We start from the raw sequence: 14,785 nt of genomic DNA, 5'->3' as shown, positions 1-14,785 counted from the left end.
TATTAGTGCCATAAGGTAGTAAAGAAAACAATGGTTTTATTTATGTTGTGACACTTAATACTGGTTTCAAACAGAATAATTACATTTGTGAGATGGCATCATAATACCACAAAAAAGCATGTTACAGAAACAAAGAGTTCTGGTAAGATGTCCATGTTTCACATGAGAGAGTGAGCTGTGGAAAAAGTATCTGCAGTTTCTATGAATTATGTACAAGCTGGTGGGAAAGAAACTGGACAGAAAAAAAAAATCTATACACATGAGTTAAGGCTCTTATTTGCAAGTGATCTTCCTATTGGAAGCATACTGAAAATGCTTTCTCTAAACAGGATGCAGCTTGAGGACTTAAACCTGTGCAAGAAGCTTCACAATTAATGGTGCTGTGGAGCTCACTGTCCACATAAGTAAGAGCTGTGTTTGTTTCCTCTTTATACCACTCTGTATTGTACAAATGAGTCTTTACTATATGCACCTAAAGATAAGGATGTGCATGCAAGCTAAGTCCCCATCAAACGTAAAAAGAGAAAAAGCATTTGTTCTTGTTTCCATTCAGCAGGGAATTCTAACTGATATTTCTCAAGCAGAGGGAAATCAGACATCCCTTTGTAAAAAAAGCTATATGGAGTTTCTGGAGCCACTGCAAAGTAAAACTTGCCAGATGTAGCTTTTAAAATGCATCAAGGTATAAGCAGAGAAAAGCAAGTAAACCAGCCTTTCAATTAGAAGCAGTGTCAGGGACACTGGGTTCCACTCCTGCTGAGGAAGATGAAGAAGCACCGTGAACAGAATTTTTGCGAGCACTGAGAAGAATGAAGAGAACAAAGCGTTTAATAAAACCCCAAACTAAATCAAGTTTCAAAATGGCATCAAACTTGGAACTTAGGTGCTTGGTGGCAAAGAAAAAGAGACATCTCCCAGACAGCTCAAAATCACCTGAGTGATGAAGGGACCTGCTATACATTATGCTGTTCATTCAAAACCATCTTCATGCATTTGTGTACTGTACCTCCCTCAAAGCTACATACTCATTTCATTTAGGATTTTGGAAGCCATTACAGGAAAGGTCTTTATTGGAAGTTAGCAAAGTTTGTTGGTTAGACCTTGTAAGGTACAAAGAAACCCTGCTGAGCACCAAAATGGCCTTGGACACAAGAAAGTAGGGGGTCAAGGAGGGCAGGACATTAGCTCAGGTAAGAGCTGCTGCTGCTGGATTCTACCTTAACTGCAGCTATGAAGTACCCATGTGTACTTAGCACAAAGTACAAGTGATAAGTTCCACAGCCTCACAGAACACATCGGTGCTACCTGCACACATTGGTCACACATCCATGCTCAGTCTGAAAGTGACATGGCTGTGCTGAGCGCTGCTGTGCTCTTGGCAGGACTTCAGTGCCCAGCTGCGGCAGGCCAGGCCAGCAGCTGCTTACTCTGAAATACAGATCAGTGCACACAGGCCAACACTCTGAACACTGCAAGCTGGTATATAAAGGGTACAAACCTGAAGTTTTGAAATCCTATTCTTGGGAGCCAAATTGAAAGCTTCAGTAAATGACTTGAGGAGTCAGAAGTATCTAAATGCTTACTCTTTGCCCTTGTTTACTCTATAGAAGTGACCACTTCTGATAGAAGAAGAAATAGCATTCTCCATTGTTGAAAAATTAGCATCACCACACTGGCCAGAATCAAGAGTTCAGGTCTTGTGAAAAGATGCTATTAATCTTGATTCAGGACCTTAGAAGATTAACTAACCCACAATTGACTACCCTGTTACCTACTAAGGAGAGGAGATAGTTGGGAATGGCGCACTACAAAACCCAGTTAGCACAACTCACAGGTAGCTTTGGCAATGCATCCAGTCTAATGAATCACTCCTGTAAAAATCTTTCAAAGGACAGCATCCTATCGCCTTATTCACTCTCAATTTTTCTGGGACTCCAGGAAAGCTCACACTTGAGAATGCATATAACTGTAAAATAACTTTCATTCCTTTATTCAAACTTCACATATACAGTGGAGAAAAAGACATTTTAAAATAGATCCATATAATTATATGGATTTTTGCAACATATCAAATTCAGATCAAAATTAAGATATACACTGTATTTCATAACCAAGCTAAAGCTTAAGTGTATTCTTCATTTGTATAATAAAACCCAGGAACTACTCTGAATACTGGAACATTCACCAGTCAAATTCCACCCACTGAGAAGTTTTTACAGCAATTTGGAGGTGAAAAATCCCTCTTTACGGCTATATAACCACACTGTAAACAAGTATTTGAATTAGGCAGTTTCCCTTCTAGCTTCCAAAAAGCCTTCATTTTACAAATGCAGTTGCTGTGAGTTGCAATGGACACAGGAAGATTCAGACCAGTGGTTTTCAGTATGGAAGTTGTCAACCCCAAACGAGTAGATCAACAGCAGTTATCTTTAATAAAGAACAGCCAGATCCTAAGCTCAGCACATCTTCACAGTCCTGATGTGTATTTCCTCGTGGCTGGGTGTTTTTCCTCAGGTGCTAACAGCACAAACACTGTTCATGCAACTGGAAAGAACCAAACATTTGAAACAAGAGCCAGAAGAGTAACAGTGGATGTGATTTTTAAGAGAAAAGCTGGAGGAAACTTGCATGTTCTCACAATAAACCAGGGTGAGCTCCACAAAACAACCAGTCCCGATGGAAGAGGTTATGATAGTTAAATGCAAAGTTCAAGTTAGCCGTTTCCAGTGTAAAAACATTCCCTCCACCAAATGTTAGTACTGCTTTAGTCAGAAACTAACAACCAATTCCAAACACTGCTCTTAAGAAATAACACAGCTCTTGTTCTAAAGACTGGGAAAGTGCAGGTAAAAACATACTGAAATCTAGATTAACAGGTCAACACTTTACAAAAAAAAGTTGTAGGACTTGAATAATCCCTTTTTAAACTGCTTAACATATCTGATAAATAGCTTGCATGTCAATCTGATATATGCTGTACCATCTGGCTCTTGAATCCCAAAACTTTCCATATGAGACACCACATCTAGAACACACTCAAATAAATAGTGAAAAACCAAAAGATAGTGTTTCAAAGCAAGAGTAACAGTACATCACGCAAGATAATCAGCGCTATACATACAGGGAATGCCATTTTGGTTGAACAGATTATGAAGCAGTATTCTCCATGAAATACTAGGCACAAGAATAAATCAATTAGACAGCTTTTTCTGCCTAATGGACAAGTCTAAAATTAACATTCTTGGCAATACAACATTGCAACTGATATGCTTCTTAAGAGCCTTAATTGCAAAAATCATGAAGCGATGTTTATATTTGTGTCTTTGACAAGCAGTTACAGTTCTGGACAGATTTCTTCTATGCTGTGTGCTCTACTTTCCAGCTGGTCACGAGTAACATGTGCTGCGTAAGAAAGATTACAAAAAATAGATAATTCTTCACACCCATTGAATATTTTCACAACACACACAAATATCCTCCTGAAATCATCTTTGCTTCTCCAAAGATAATGTTTGCCAACCCATCTTAGCAATGTATAAGCTTCTAGTTGGAGAGTGCAGAAACTTCTAAAATAGTTATTTCATCTTCATGCTCTAAACAGATGGCCAACACCACTGTTCAGCACACCCAGCACTGAGTGCTCACCACCCCTGGAACTGGGAGGATTTAACTCAGGCATTTAGAACTAACACATGAGGTTCCTGAAACACCAGCAAACATAGTATTTCCCAGGTCAAATTTCAGTTCCGTATGAGACACTTGAAATAAAAACCCCCAAGTTTATATGTGAAGGAGTACAGTCAGTTGTGTCTTCAGGAAGTTGTTAACTCATTGCTTTGAGCAAAAGCACAGCAATAAATCAGAGGAAACTTGTCTTTAGTGCTGATCAAAGAATACCTCATCAAAATGATGATATTCTTTTTAGAAGGCCAGTTAGGCTTGGGCATGAGTTAGATTTGGTAACATGCAGTTTAACAAGCAAACAGCACAGTTAACCAGCAGAACTGATTGCTGTGCGCTCCCAGCCTTCTCTCTTAATTCATCTTTAGGGTGATGGTTGCCCTGGTTAAGAAAACACAACATATTCTGTATCTACCGAAGGCCAAAGGGCACACCCAGTCAGTGACAGCTCAGCTGCTGGGTGCCATCTGAGCAGGGTTAGCAGAGCAATGCAGCTAAATGAACCAGAAAGAGAGAACAGAAGTCTTACTGCTTGTCAACTGAACTGCTACAGACAACACCCTCTGGCTGATACTTTCGTGTAGCAGAAGATAGGTCTGAACTGAAATCATCATGCTTAAATTTACCTACATCAGGAATATTTCCTTCAGTGATTTAAAAGAGAATTTCTAAAGAGAAGGTTTTTATGGAGAGAAACAAAGGTCACTTCTGCTGGCAAAGTCTATTTATGTTATTCATGAAGTCATAAATAGCAAGTAGCCAGAGAAGCTGAAATGCTGAAGCAAGCAAATATAGAATTACAGAATGGTTTGAGCTGGAAGGCACCTTACAGGACATCCAGCTCCAACCCCCCTGCCATATGCAGTCTGTTACAACTTCTACTTTCTTTTCTACAAAAGAGCTTGGCTGCCGGAATCCATATGCATGGGTAAGGTATGGCTACTTGAGGCAAGAAAGGAATGATCCATCCATTTAAAACACTTCGTAGCCACAATGAAGGCAGGAGCAAAAATATACAAAGAGTTCTCACCATCACTGACTGGACTGGCCATCTTCATTTCAATCAGCAGGAAATCTCAGTCTGTAACCAAGAAGTGCAACTTGTGTTAGTGGACCTAGTGGTATCAGACAGGAGCCTCCTTAAGCCTGCCCTGAGTCTTTAGCCCCTTCTTTGAAAGCAGAGTGTAGAGATTAGAAGGGTACTGTTAGTTTTACTCAAATACAAACGAGACAGAATTAGAGGGTAGAAAGGAACATCAGATAAGAGAAGCACAGAATCTTTAAGGGATCTTCACGGATAAAAAAATTCCAAGTGAGAAGAGATTCTCAAATTGCCTGAAAAACAACTCAGGAGCCAGTAGAACCCCAGAGTCACAACAGACCACTAGGAAATGCCTCTTATGTCACATCTTTACCTGCAACAATTGTCAGTACTGCAGTCATGTTATTCCATTGGAATAAAAAGACATTGCATAGCAGCTCTCACTCACATAGAGTGACTGGTGTAATAGCTGAGTGGCAGCCACATCACCTCATGATCTCCACAACTTCCCAAGAACTCAAGTCATGGAAGAATATAGAAAAATACAGCTACAATACAACATGCAGAAAACCCAGGAGATTTTCTTTGCAGTTAAAAGCATCAGGACTGTTAGTCAGTTTAACAGAGTGAAGGCAAAACAAGCCATTGCAAAAATCAACTGCATCACCCAGTACAAGAGTAAGGAAACCCTCCCTTTTCTGCTCTAGACAAAAGCACTTTAAAATACAATTTCAAGTCAAAGAGCTCTTTGAAAGCTATCCAGGTGAATAATCTTTCCATACACTGTTCTCAGGAACATGAATATTAATAGTATTTGATTACCTTGCACAAAGGAAACAGCCTAATTTTTAAATGCTCAAGTGCTTAATGTAACCAAAAGCACAGCATGACCAAAAAGTACAATGACAAAAAAACCCAAGCAACAAGTGTTAAAGCCATCTATTTGAGAAATGTTCTGTAGCTCTAATTAACACTTATGAATAAGAAGATTCTTCTGTACCCTCAGAATACAGATGAGAGAGCAATAAATAATATAATTTCAAAAAAGTTATTTCAGTAAAACTTTGACATTAACACAGCTATGTGCTGAACATTTCTCATCTCAGTGTAGGAATTTCTTAAAATGTGGGCAGTGGCAGAAGACTGGTTTATTAAGAGTTTTGTCCATGTCCCATCATCCTTTGCCCAACCCTGTCACATAATCTGTCTGAGGACATTCAATTCACCAGCTGCTACAAAAGTGAGACCAGTACTTAACCTCAGAAGAACTGATCAAGGACAGGGATTAAAGGCTGTGATAGCTGATATAGAGATTAGGAGATAGCAAAACATGAAGGTTTAAGCAGAATGATAGAAAAGTGAAGAATTGAGAACTACATCAGGTTAAAGGAAAGTATTTCTACATGCTATGGTGTGGAGGTGAACCAGTTAGTTAACGGGTTGCTACACTGGCAGACAGTTACATTTATGGAATCTATTAGCCATGAGCAGTCTAAAATTGATAATTACCAGTTGTGGCTCTGAAGCTGGTTATGAGGAAGGTGGAATGGACTTCAACAATAGAGATGGAAAAATGCTGCAAAGGTCTGCCTTCTTTCCACTGGCGAATGCAGCTGGGGAGCGGAGTTGCCTCTGTTTTACAGCAGAGTGCAGAGAGATGGCAGCTTCAGGCCATGCAGAAGGGTCATACGGTTGGCTACTGGAGCCCTCCTTTCCCCTGGAGAGTGAAGTTCTAGTAAATAGCCATTATAAGGCCTGTGTTAAGCTACTGGATAAAGTCAGTCCAGTAATGGGTCTCAGACACATACCAAATGACCCTTTCAGAATAATTGTGAAGGAATAAGTCCTCCTGTAATAAATAACAGGACGCAAAGGTGCAATCCACAGAACTTAAACACGCAACTTTGCAAATCACCGTTTTATTGCGTGGGATTTAAATGAATTTTAGAAGAGTTCCTAGCTCACATGGCTGTGAAAAGCAGATGTGAACCAAGTTAAACCCATGCAGCATCTTCCCAAGTCTGCAGACCATGCTAATATCTCATAGCCTTGCCAATCACAGATGAACAAGGCTTATAGACTTCACTGCCACCAGTCTCATGAACAACAGATGTGTGGTTTTTTAATGCCAAAAACTTACTCGAAGTGCTGTTACATAAAGAGGTGGGGAGTGAACTGTAATTATTCACCAGAATACCACCACAAAAGTCTAAGACTTTTCACCCAGAGAGGAGTTTAAAGATGAAGGAGAAGGTGTCAGCCTCTATAGTTTTAGGAGTTTCCTATGAAGGGACAGCCCTGAAACAGGTTCCAGCAACAGCTCCCACCTAAACATCCCAGACTTCCAGTAGCTGCACTAAAAGCAAAGTTGAGAGTCTTATCCCATACTATAGAAATGAACATTTCTGCTCAAGGACAAGTCTATATTGAAGGCCTAACAGCAGTTTTACATTACAGTGTTCTTCCTCAGGAAGATAGATATAGTCCTCTCAACGGGGAGGAAACACTGATGGTAATTTCCCATTGCTGGCTACATGATGGATTTGGAACAGAATGGGAAATGACCCACAACAAAAAGCCAGGCTCTCCCATGTGGCTGCTGAAGTGTTCAGTACAAGACTGCTCCTCCTTTAAAAACGGTGCTGGCAACTTCACTAGCCAAAGTCAGTTATGTTGGGAAAATGGTAAGAAGCAGGAGGTGTTTGTTTTTCTGTTATGTCACAACAAACAAAAGCCTACATGCTATTTATCAACACTGATAGGTTTTTTTCCATGCTACAAATCTACCTATCAAGACAGTGTGCAACATTGTTCGTTGAGTGTTACATACATACTGTACTCCTTCTAGTCATTCTCACACTTGAGTATATTCATTTCCCAACAGCTCAAAGGGCCACCAGTACTTACAGGTGCTGTTTAATTAATCAGTAGCTCACCATGTTCGGTAGCTTCTGTACTCATTGTTTCTACCTCTGCGGCATCACGCATCTCTTCATCCTCATCGTCTTCCTCTTCTTCACCATGCAGTTCTTTTGCAATGAGCTGCCTTGCCAGTTTGATGTTTCTTCCTTCATTGTAGTGCATTTTTCTCTTCATTTCGAACTGTTTCTTTTTCTCTGTGGACAAATAAATGGAAGTACTTATTTCTTCCCTTAAAAAAAAAACAACTCATATCTTTTTCATGGAGGAACTCACTGAATTAAAATTATTGTCTTCAAGCAGTGGAGTGTTCTTTTAAGATGAGTCTGACTTACAAAAAGGATAGTAATTGATGGACTGGAACCTCTGAAGCACTTTTAAAAGGACCTGTTTGAAACTAAGAGCAAGTCTGAACCACGAGAAGCATCTGGTAAAAGTACACAAAACTCCAAGGCTTCACAAGCCTTGTTTCTAACTAAACTCAAGGACAAATTGAGACATACTGCTGGGATAGAAGATGAACTTTTGCAGATGTGTGGCTTGACTCCTGGCTAGCCACCAAAGGTCAGTTATGAGAAATATATTTACCACATGTGTAGAAGAAAATATTTTCCACTTTCCCCACGGCCTGAAGCCAACTCTGCTCCATATATTAAACATTAGCATTTCCACCAGTAATGCATTATAATTAAAATAAACTTTGCTTACTGGCAGCCCAAACACTTCATTTTTTCCTTCCTTTAGTATAGAAAGGTTACACACCCAAAGTTGAGGCCAGGAAATTTGAGAAGCACCAGCTAGATAATACAGCCCTGAAACCTTAGAAGTACCGTTTGACTGTTCCCTCAAAACATTCAAGTCTGAGTTAACATGAAACAACATCTATGTTAAAGATGCTATTTGCTTTGGAATAACTGTAGACTTCCTACTGCATACATCTACCAATTGCTTTGAGAACAACAGAAATATCATCTGTACATTTGCAAGCAATTAACAGCATTTTATTTGCAATGATACTCATTGAATTAAGTCTACCTGAAATATGTTCAGATTAAGAACTACTCCTTCATCCCCAAACCAGAACTTCTTATTTGAGGTGTCTTAGCAGGAATTCCCACACCTTAAGCTTGTATACAGGGAGGCAGCCAACAGCAGCAAATTCCTGTTTATATGTATATCCCAAACCAAACATTCCTGATTAGAAACAAGAAGCATATTTGTTCAAACACTATCTATCCCTATTTTAAAATCACAACATTTCTCTGATAGTACTTCCTCTTCCCAAATATTTCTTACTGAAAATCTGAAACTATTTGTAGGAAAAGAGCCTAAACAAAAGAAAGAAAACAACTTATGCCTACCCTGTTCTTCAGGTGTTAATTCTTCATCATCTTCCTCCTCCTCACTGCTTTCTTCTTGCCTTGCTATAATCTTGGGTCCTCTACCTTCAGCTGCAGCTGCCAGTCTACATAAATCATGCAATACAAAATGCTGAAACAGCAAGTTTTTCACTATTTAAAATACATATTTCAGAACACTCATACAAATAGCTTTGTTCATTATTTTTGCCGTATTTATATGCAGTAACAACCTGCAAGAGGTTTAAATTACCAGTAGCACTATCAAACCCTGAAATCGACTTAATTTGACAATACCAAAAATGCAGCTTCTAGAGAAACCAGCAACAACTTTCCATAAAGAAAGTCTACCCCAGGAAAGAGCAGATTACCTTAACATTTAGACAATTTTTTTATTACAATACTTACTTTTTACTCAACACATCTGCTCTTAAGGGCTCATATTCTGAATCACTCACTGCATCCTCATCATCTTCTCCTATCATGCTGGGAGGGCAAACAAAAAGCTTTTTTTAGTAATTTGCTCAAGTTTGTAGTTTGCTCAAGAAAACAGTCAAAACCTTACAACATTCAATTAATTACAACACTCAATTAAAAGACTCCTTTAATGCTTTAAAAGCTTTCCAAATCTACTTTAAATATGGATATAACAGCATTATATTCTAGTACTGAAAAAAATAAAATCAATACAAGTCAGACTTATTTATTCCATTCAAAGTCTGCTAGAACAAACCTGCTAAACTTTGTCCTTTACACTTTGTCCTTTTAGACTGTTCTCCTTATTTAGAAGCTTTGTAGATCTGAGTATGTTGCATACACCCAGTAATACTACACCACCCACAAAGTAAGTCTTGCTCTAAATCCACAATTCCACCTGGCAGAATGCAGGACAACACTTTAGCACGCATACCTGTGGTAAGGAGTACTTGGCTCATCAATTTTCATCAAGCCATAATCTTTGCCTGCAGGGTGGTACGTAGCTATGATGTTCATTTCATCCCACTTCTGGGATTTTTTACTGAAATAAGAGAAGAAAGTTAAATTTTCTTATATCCTAAAACAATTAGTTCTGCTTTACCAGAGAAGGATTTTTTAAAACATCATCTGATCTCTACTACATACTAAGCACAAAAAATATTCTTATGACACACAGACATGTTCAAAGTATGACTACTAAATACTGTTCTATACATACTTAAGTCATGACAAATTATCAGTGCAACTTAATTTCCCTAACAAGTCACAATAGCTAAATAAAACTCAGTGATCTATAAACATATTCTTATTCATATAATTCAGAGACTCCTGTTCTTGTTCAATGACTATCTTGTAAATGGTTTGATTTTATAGCAGCTTGTAAAAAGAGAATTCTTGCCCTTACTACAACCCACAAGACTTCAACAGAACCCCATGCCTTTCAGTTCACCTCTGCTGAGGGAACTGGAATGATTATTAGCAAAACTGTTACATAAACAATAGCAACCAACAAATCCCCTCCTGCAGTGAAATAAGTAGCACAGAACAAGCTGGCTATTAATACTGCTTTTGTCATCCTAAATTGGAATCATAAGCTAACTGATTCACTGCTATAATTAAGCTGAGGTAGTTTCACATTTTATTCAGACAGGCACCAGTGATGCTACATTATTTAAAATTTTCTCAGTCAACCAGAAAATGTACCATTTTATGTAAATTTGAAGAAACTTAAGCTCACCCACACTGATTGCTCACTGACAAAATATATAAGCCACAAGGAAAGCAACTGTCTTGTGGCCAGAGGAAGAGCCATGTCTCCACTGGTCTAAAAGCCACAAAAAAATGTTTAATCAACACATACCACCATGTTACAGATTTTCTCTATAAAGGTTATTGCAACCTTCATAAAAGGTAGTCTTTCCCTTAGATTAAGCCAATAAATTTAATTTTGGAATAATACAGTAATTCCACAATTTAGTATTACTTTACAAATTAATATATTCTTGTTGCAAAATATTAGTTAAGGAAGCAAACATTACAGGACTTCGTGGGTTTTGTGGGGGTTTTTGTCTGGTTTGGGGTGGTTGTTGTTTGGGTTTTTTCAGGGAGGGCGGGGCAGTTGGCTGGAAGACTTCCACTTAACTGCTTTTGTTTAAACACAGACCACTCCAGTAACAGTTCTGAAAGACACTCAATAACACAAGTGCTCTTGAGCAGAATATTATCTGTAAAACAAACTTGATAAAGCAAAATTCCAAGCACAAACTACATTCTACGTTTACAGGATCACTACATAATACAATGTGGGGGGAAAAAAAACAAAGAAAAAAAAAGTGGGGGTTGATGCTGAGTCCTACATGCCACAGGCTTACACTCCAGAAATTAATACAAATTGAGTGATCTTAATCCCCTCAGCATACAGTAGCCAGTGCCAAGGTCTCATGTTCGAGGCTTCAGGTCCATTTAATCATTTTGTGCAAACACAAGGATTGCAGCATAAGCGGACAACACGTGAGTCAAATCGTGGCTCTGGCAGGGCGGGGAGTCATGAGCTTCGTGATGACAAAGCAAGAACTCCAGTCTAGGAACGCCACTCATTCAAAGCTGTCTGGTTAGGAGTCGAAAAATTCCCGGTTAAACACAGCCTAAAGTTCATCCATGATCAACACAAGATGCTCACGCGGTCGCACAGTGAGGATTTTACCAGCCAGAGCATTCGGACAATGGTACATAGATAGGGTACACGGCCCCTGTAAAGAGACAGAGCTCAGCTGACGAGGAAATACGACAGATGGGAGAAATTCCCATCACATGCTTTGTGTTCACTTGCCCAGAGCACATAAAGGTTTATAGCCCAGGCTCACAACTCCACCTAATAATAATACTGCCGGTCTTGGAACAATCCCTTTGGCATGCACTGTGCTGGAAATGAGACAGCCCACAGTAAGCAAGTCAGTGAGTCATAAATAAAAGACTGAACAGGTTTTTAGTGTCTTAGTTTTTCACATCCATTTTTTTAAACTCAGATTCCAACACTAAAAGCGTTGGCTGTGGAGCACCTCCCAAAGCATAACTTAAAGTCCACCTGAGGAAAAAAAGTCATTAGTGGCAAAGAGACAAACATGTTATTTTACCCCTGCTTGGAAAAAGCCATCACAGGAGAATGACTAAGTGCTCTGAAAACTCACACCTCCCTCGCTTGTCTCCTGTTTTGCATGCTTAGGCATGTCTGCACAGCACAGCACTAATGACATACCTTAGGATCGTCACAGGGAAATGCATCCTGACACCCCTTCAAACACAGAAACAGGAAATCTAATAATCTTCCTTAGGAAAATGAGATTTTAAAAATCTCAGAAATTATCATGTGTATTTTCTCACATTTCTAAAAATACACAGTAACTTCATTAGACACCACCCCTGTGTGGGCAGGCAAGAAATTTTAGCAACAGTAATAGCCAAGGAACACCTCTCACACCTCACTTGCTCCTAGCATAGCAGACTCACCTCTTCCACCACAGCTGCTTGTGCACACGCACACACTTCCATAATTCCTTTGTAAAATATCACATCCAGTCGCTCACAGGCTCTTACAGGGGTCTGAAGGCAAAAAATAGTGTACCCCAGGAATGCCAAGAACGCATCTGCCATTAAACCACCATCTCAGCTCTTAGGATGCAGTTCCAGTGGCGTCCAAATTTCTCAAGCTTCCCTCTTGCATCATATTTTCATTAAGGAAGTTTTCCAAACAATGTTACCACCACTAACAGCAGCACAGGGTCAGTAATGATGCAAGTATATGAGAGCTCTACTGAACATGGTGCTTTAAAAGAAGACAGCTGACACAGTAAGCTCTTTCATCTACAGGTATTTTTAAAGATATTCAGACCTGAATTTCAATATTAGAAAAAAGAAGAAGAATTACAAAAACAGATACCTTAATTTATTAACTAGTCTTTAATCTCAAAGGAAAATCACAACTGTACTACTTCCCATTCTTCAAAAAACAAAATTGTTTTGCTGAAATCAAAAATAACACTGTTATATTGATACACTGCCAACCAAAAATAATACCTGCACAGAAACCAGCTTTAAATACCCTGTACTGATCTTTCCAAGTAATCTTCTAATGCAGCCTGCCAGGTTTAGCCAATATCTTCTAACTTGCAAGGCAATTTCAGTATTAATCTAACTGACTTTATTGGCTGACATTAGTAAACAGGAAACAGAAGCTGGACTCTAGCCCACTAACTGCTTCCCAGGAAATTACTGCATGCAATAACCAATATACCATACACTCATCAGTTCATACTCCAATTTCTACTCAGTTTTAAAGATGGTACAAAAGAAACTGCAGAAAATGAAACACAGGCAACCAACAGCCAGTTGCAAATTATGTCTGGTGTGGTACTAAACACATCAAGCTACACAGTATTAAAACTAAAGAAAAAGAAAAGAAAAAATCACATTTGTGTAACATATTGCTACTTACAGTCACCTGCTTCAAAAACATAATCTCATTCATTCAGTTGAAAGTTTTCTCTCAAAAAAGGAGCAGCTAATACAAGCAACACTGCAACCCAAAACCTCTTCTTTCTTACCTTGCTGACTTTAGACTATATACATGACTTAACTAGGCAACAATGAAAGGAATATTACCATAATAACAAAAAAAAACCCCAACAGCATGACCATTTTATTTTATCATTATTTCTCTCCTTGCATTATTGAGTGAGGTGTCAAAAAAAGAAAACTGTCCAAAGCAAATTTGTGAACACACAGTTCAGGTCAGACCTTGTTCATCATACCTTGATGAAGAATCAGAGCAACGGCAGGCAGCACATGCTGGGTGCATCAAGAAAAGTGTAGGACTCTTACCCATCAAGGACAGGCGCTGGCCAGCTAAAGACCACTCTTGCATATCTGGACTAACTCGGCATGTTACAATTAAACCCAGATTTTCACGTCATTCACATCACAAACCATACATTCTCCTGTTTCTGCCTGGGCACATTCTCAAGTGTGGGATCTTTACGGATGGATCCTGCCCAGCGGAGAATATATCTTGATGATGTTTCAGCCCAGGAGCGGTCCCCTCTCCAGGGACACGCTTCTGATTACAAGAAACGAGCTGCCTATGAGAAGGCTGAGAATAAATCAAGCGCATTTCCCACACTGTGAGCTATCCCCGTAGCATCTATAAAACCCTTTGTGAGCTGCCACACTTGGCAGGTGACAGCCACTCCTCGGCAGGAGCCACGGCAACAGCTCCCGCCGGCCTCGTGCGGGCAGCGCTCCCCGCCTCCGCCCAGGTGCACAGCCGGCATCCCTCTGCTCCCAGCGGTGCTCCAGCCTCGGCAGGAGCTCCCACTGCCTGACCCCCATGGCCGAGCGCAGCCGAGCTCCGGGCCCGCCGCCGCACGGGGGGCACGGCACGGACCCCCCGCCCCGCCCGCGCAGCATCCCCCCGGGCACGGGGCACCGCAGCAGCCCCGGCTGGAGACGCCGCCCGGCTGATCCCGCTCCGCGGGCCCCTCGGAGGAGCGGGACGGCCGGAGGGAGGCCCCGCGGGGACCACCACCACCGCCCACCACCGCCGGGGCCTCACCCGTGCTCGTCCTCGTCGCAGGCCTGGTTGGTCCGCCGCGCCCCAACGGGAGCCCCCGACGATGCCTTGCTGCCGCTCTTCTTCAAGATGCCCTTGATGGGCCCCCGCCCCGTCGCCGAGGCGTCCGGTACCGAGGGCGCCTCCATGGCCGCGCCGCCCGCCCGGTTCCGCCGCCGCCACCGCCCCGGCCGGGCCCGCCCC

General features: G+C 40.7%; 1 protein-coding gene across 2 annotated transcripts; it reads right to left on the bottom strand.

Moving 5' to 3' along the window:
• PPP1R2 (protein phosphatase 1 regulatory inhibitor subunit 2) lies at nucleotides 1-14,785 on the bottom strand. 2 transcript variants are annotated; one of them, XR_004242071.1, is made up of 8 exons: nucleotides 14,585-14,779; nucleotides 9,911-10,018; nucleotides 9,409-9,486; nucleotides 9,004-9,107; nucleotides 7,660-7,839; nucleotides 6,233-6,440; nucleotides 4,712-4,762; nucleotides 1-3,402 (listed from the first exon to the last, which is right to left on the bottom strand). XR_004242071.1 is itself a non-coding variant. In XM_032119450.1 (7 exons), the coding sequence occupies exons 1-6, from the start codon at nucleotides 14,728-14,730 to the stop codon at nucleotides 4,758-4,760; spliced, it is 621 nt and encodes a 206-aa protein (XP_031975341.1). In that variant the 5' UTR covers nucleotides 14,731-14,785; the 3' UTR covers nucleotides 1-3,402; nucleotides 4,712-4,757. The 2 variants fall into 2 exon arrangements, 1 of the variants encoding a protein (XP_031975341.1); XM_032119450.1 differs by lacking the exon at nucleotides 6,233-6,440 and having other exon boundaries at nucleotides 14,585-14,785.

The sequence above is a fragment of the Corvus moneduloides genome, chromosome 10, assembly GCF_009650955.1.
Source record: "Corvus moneduloides isolate bCorMon1 chromosome 10, bCorMon1.pri, whole genome shotgun sequence".
Lineage (NCBI taxonomy): Eukaryota > Metazoa > Chordata > Aves > Passeriformes > Corvidae > Corvus > Corvus moneduloides.
The sequence above is the reverse complement of the archived record's forward strand: the minus strand, read 5'-3'. Positions and strand labels throughout refer to the sequence as shown.

Excerpts from the sequence above, each read along its gene's own strand:
- PPP1R2 (XM_032119450.1), bottom strand. The coding sequence starts at position 14,730 with ATGGAGGCGCCCTCGGTACCGGACGCCTCGGCGACGGGGCGGGGGCCC. Across the intron at positions 10,019-14,584 it reads TGCGACGAGGACGAGCACGG|TAAAAAATCCCAGAAGTGGG; the intron begins GTGAGGCCCCGG and ends CTCTTATTTCAG. Across the intron at positions 9,108-9,408 it reads GCAGATGTGTTGAGTAAAAA|ACTGGCAGCTGCAGCTGAAG; the intron begins GTAAGTATTGTA and ends TGATTTATGTAG.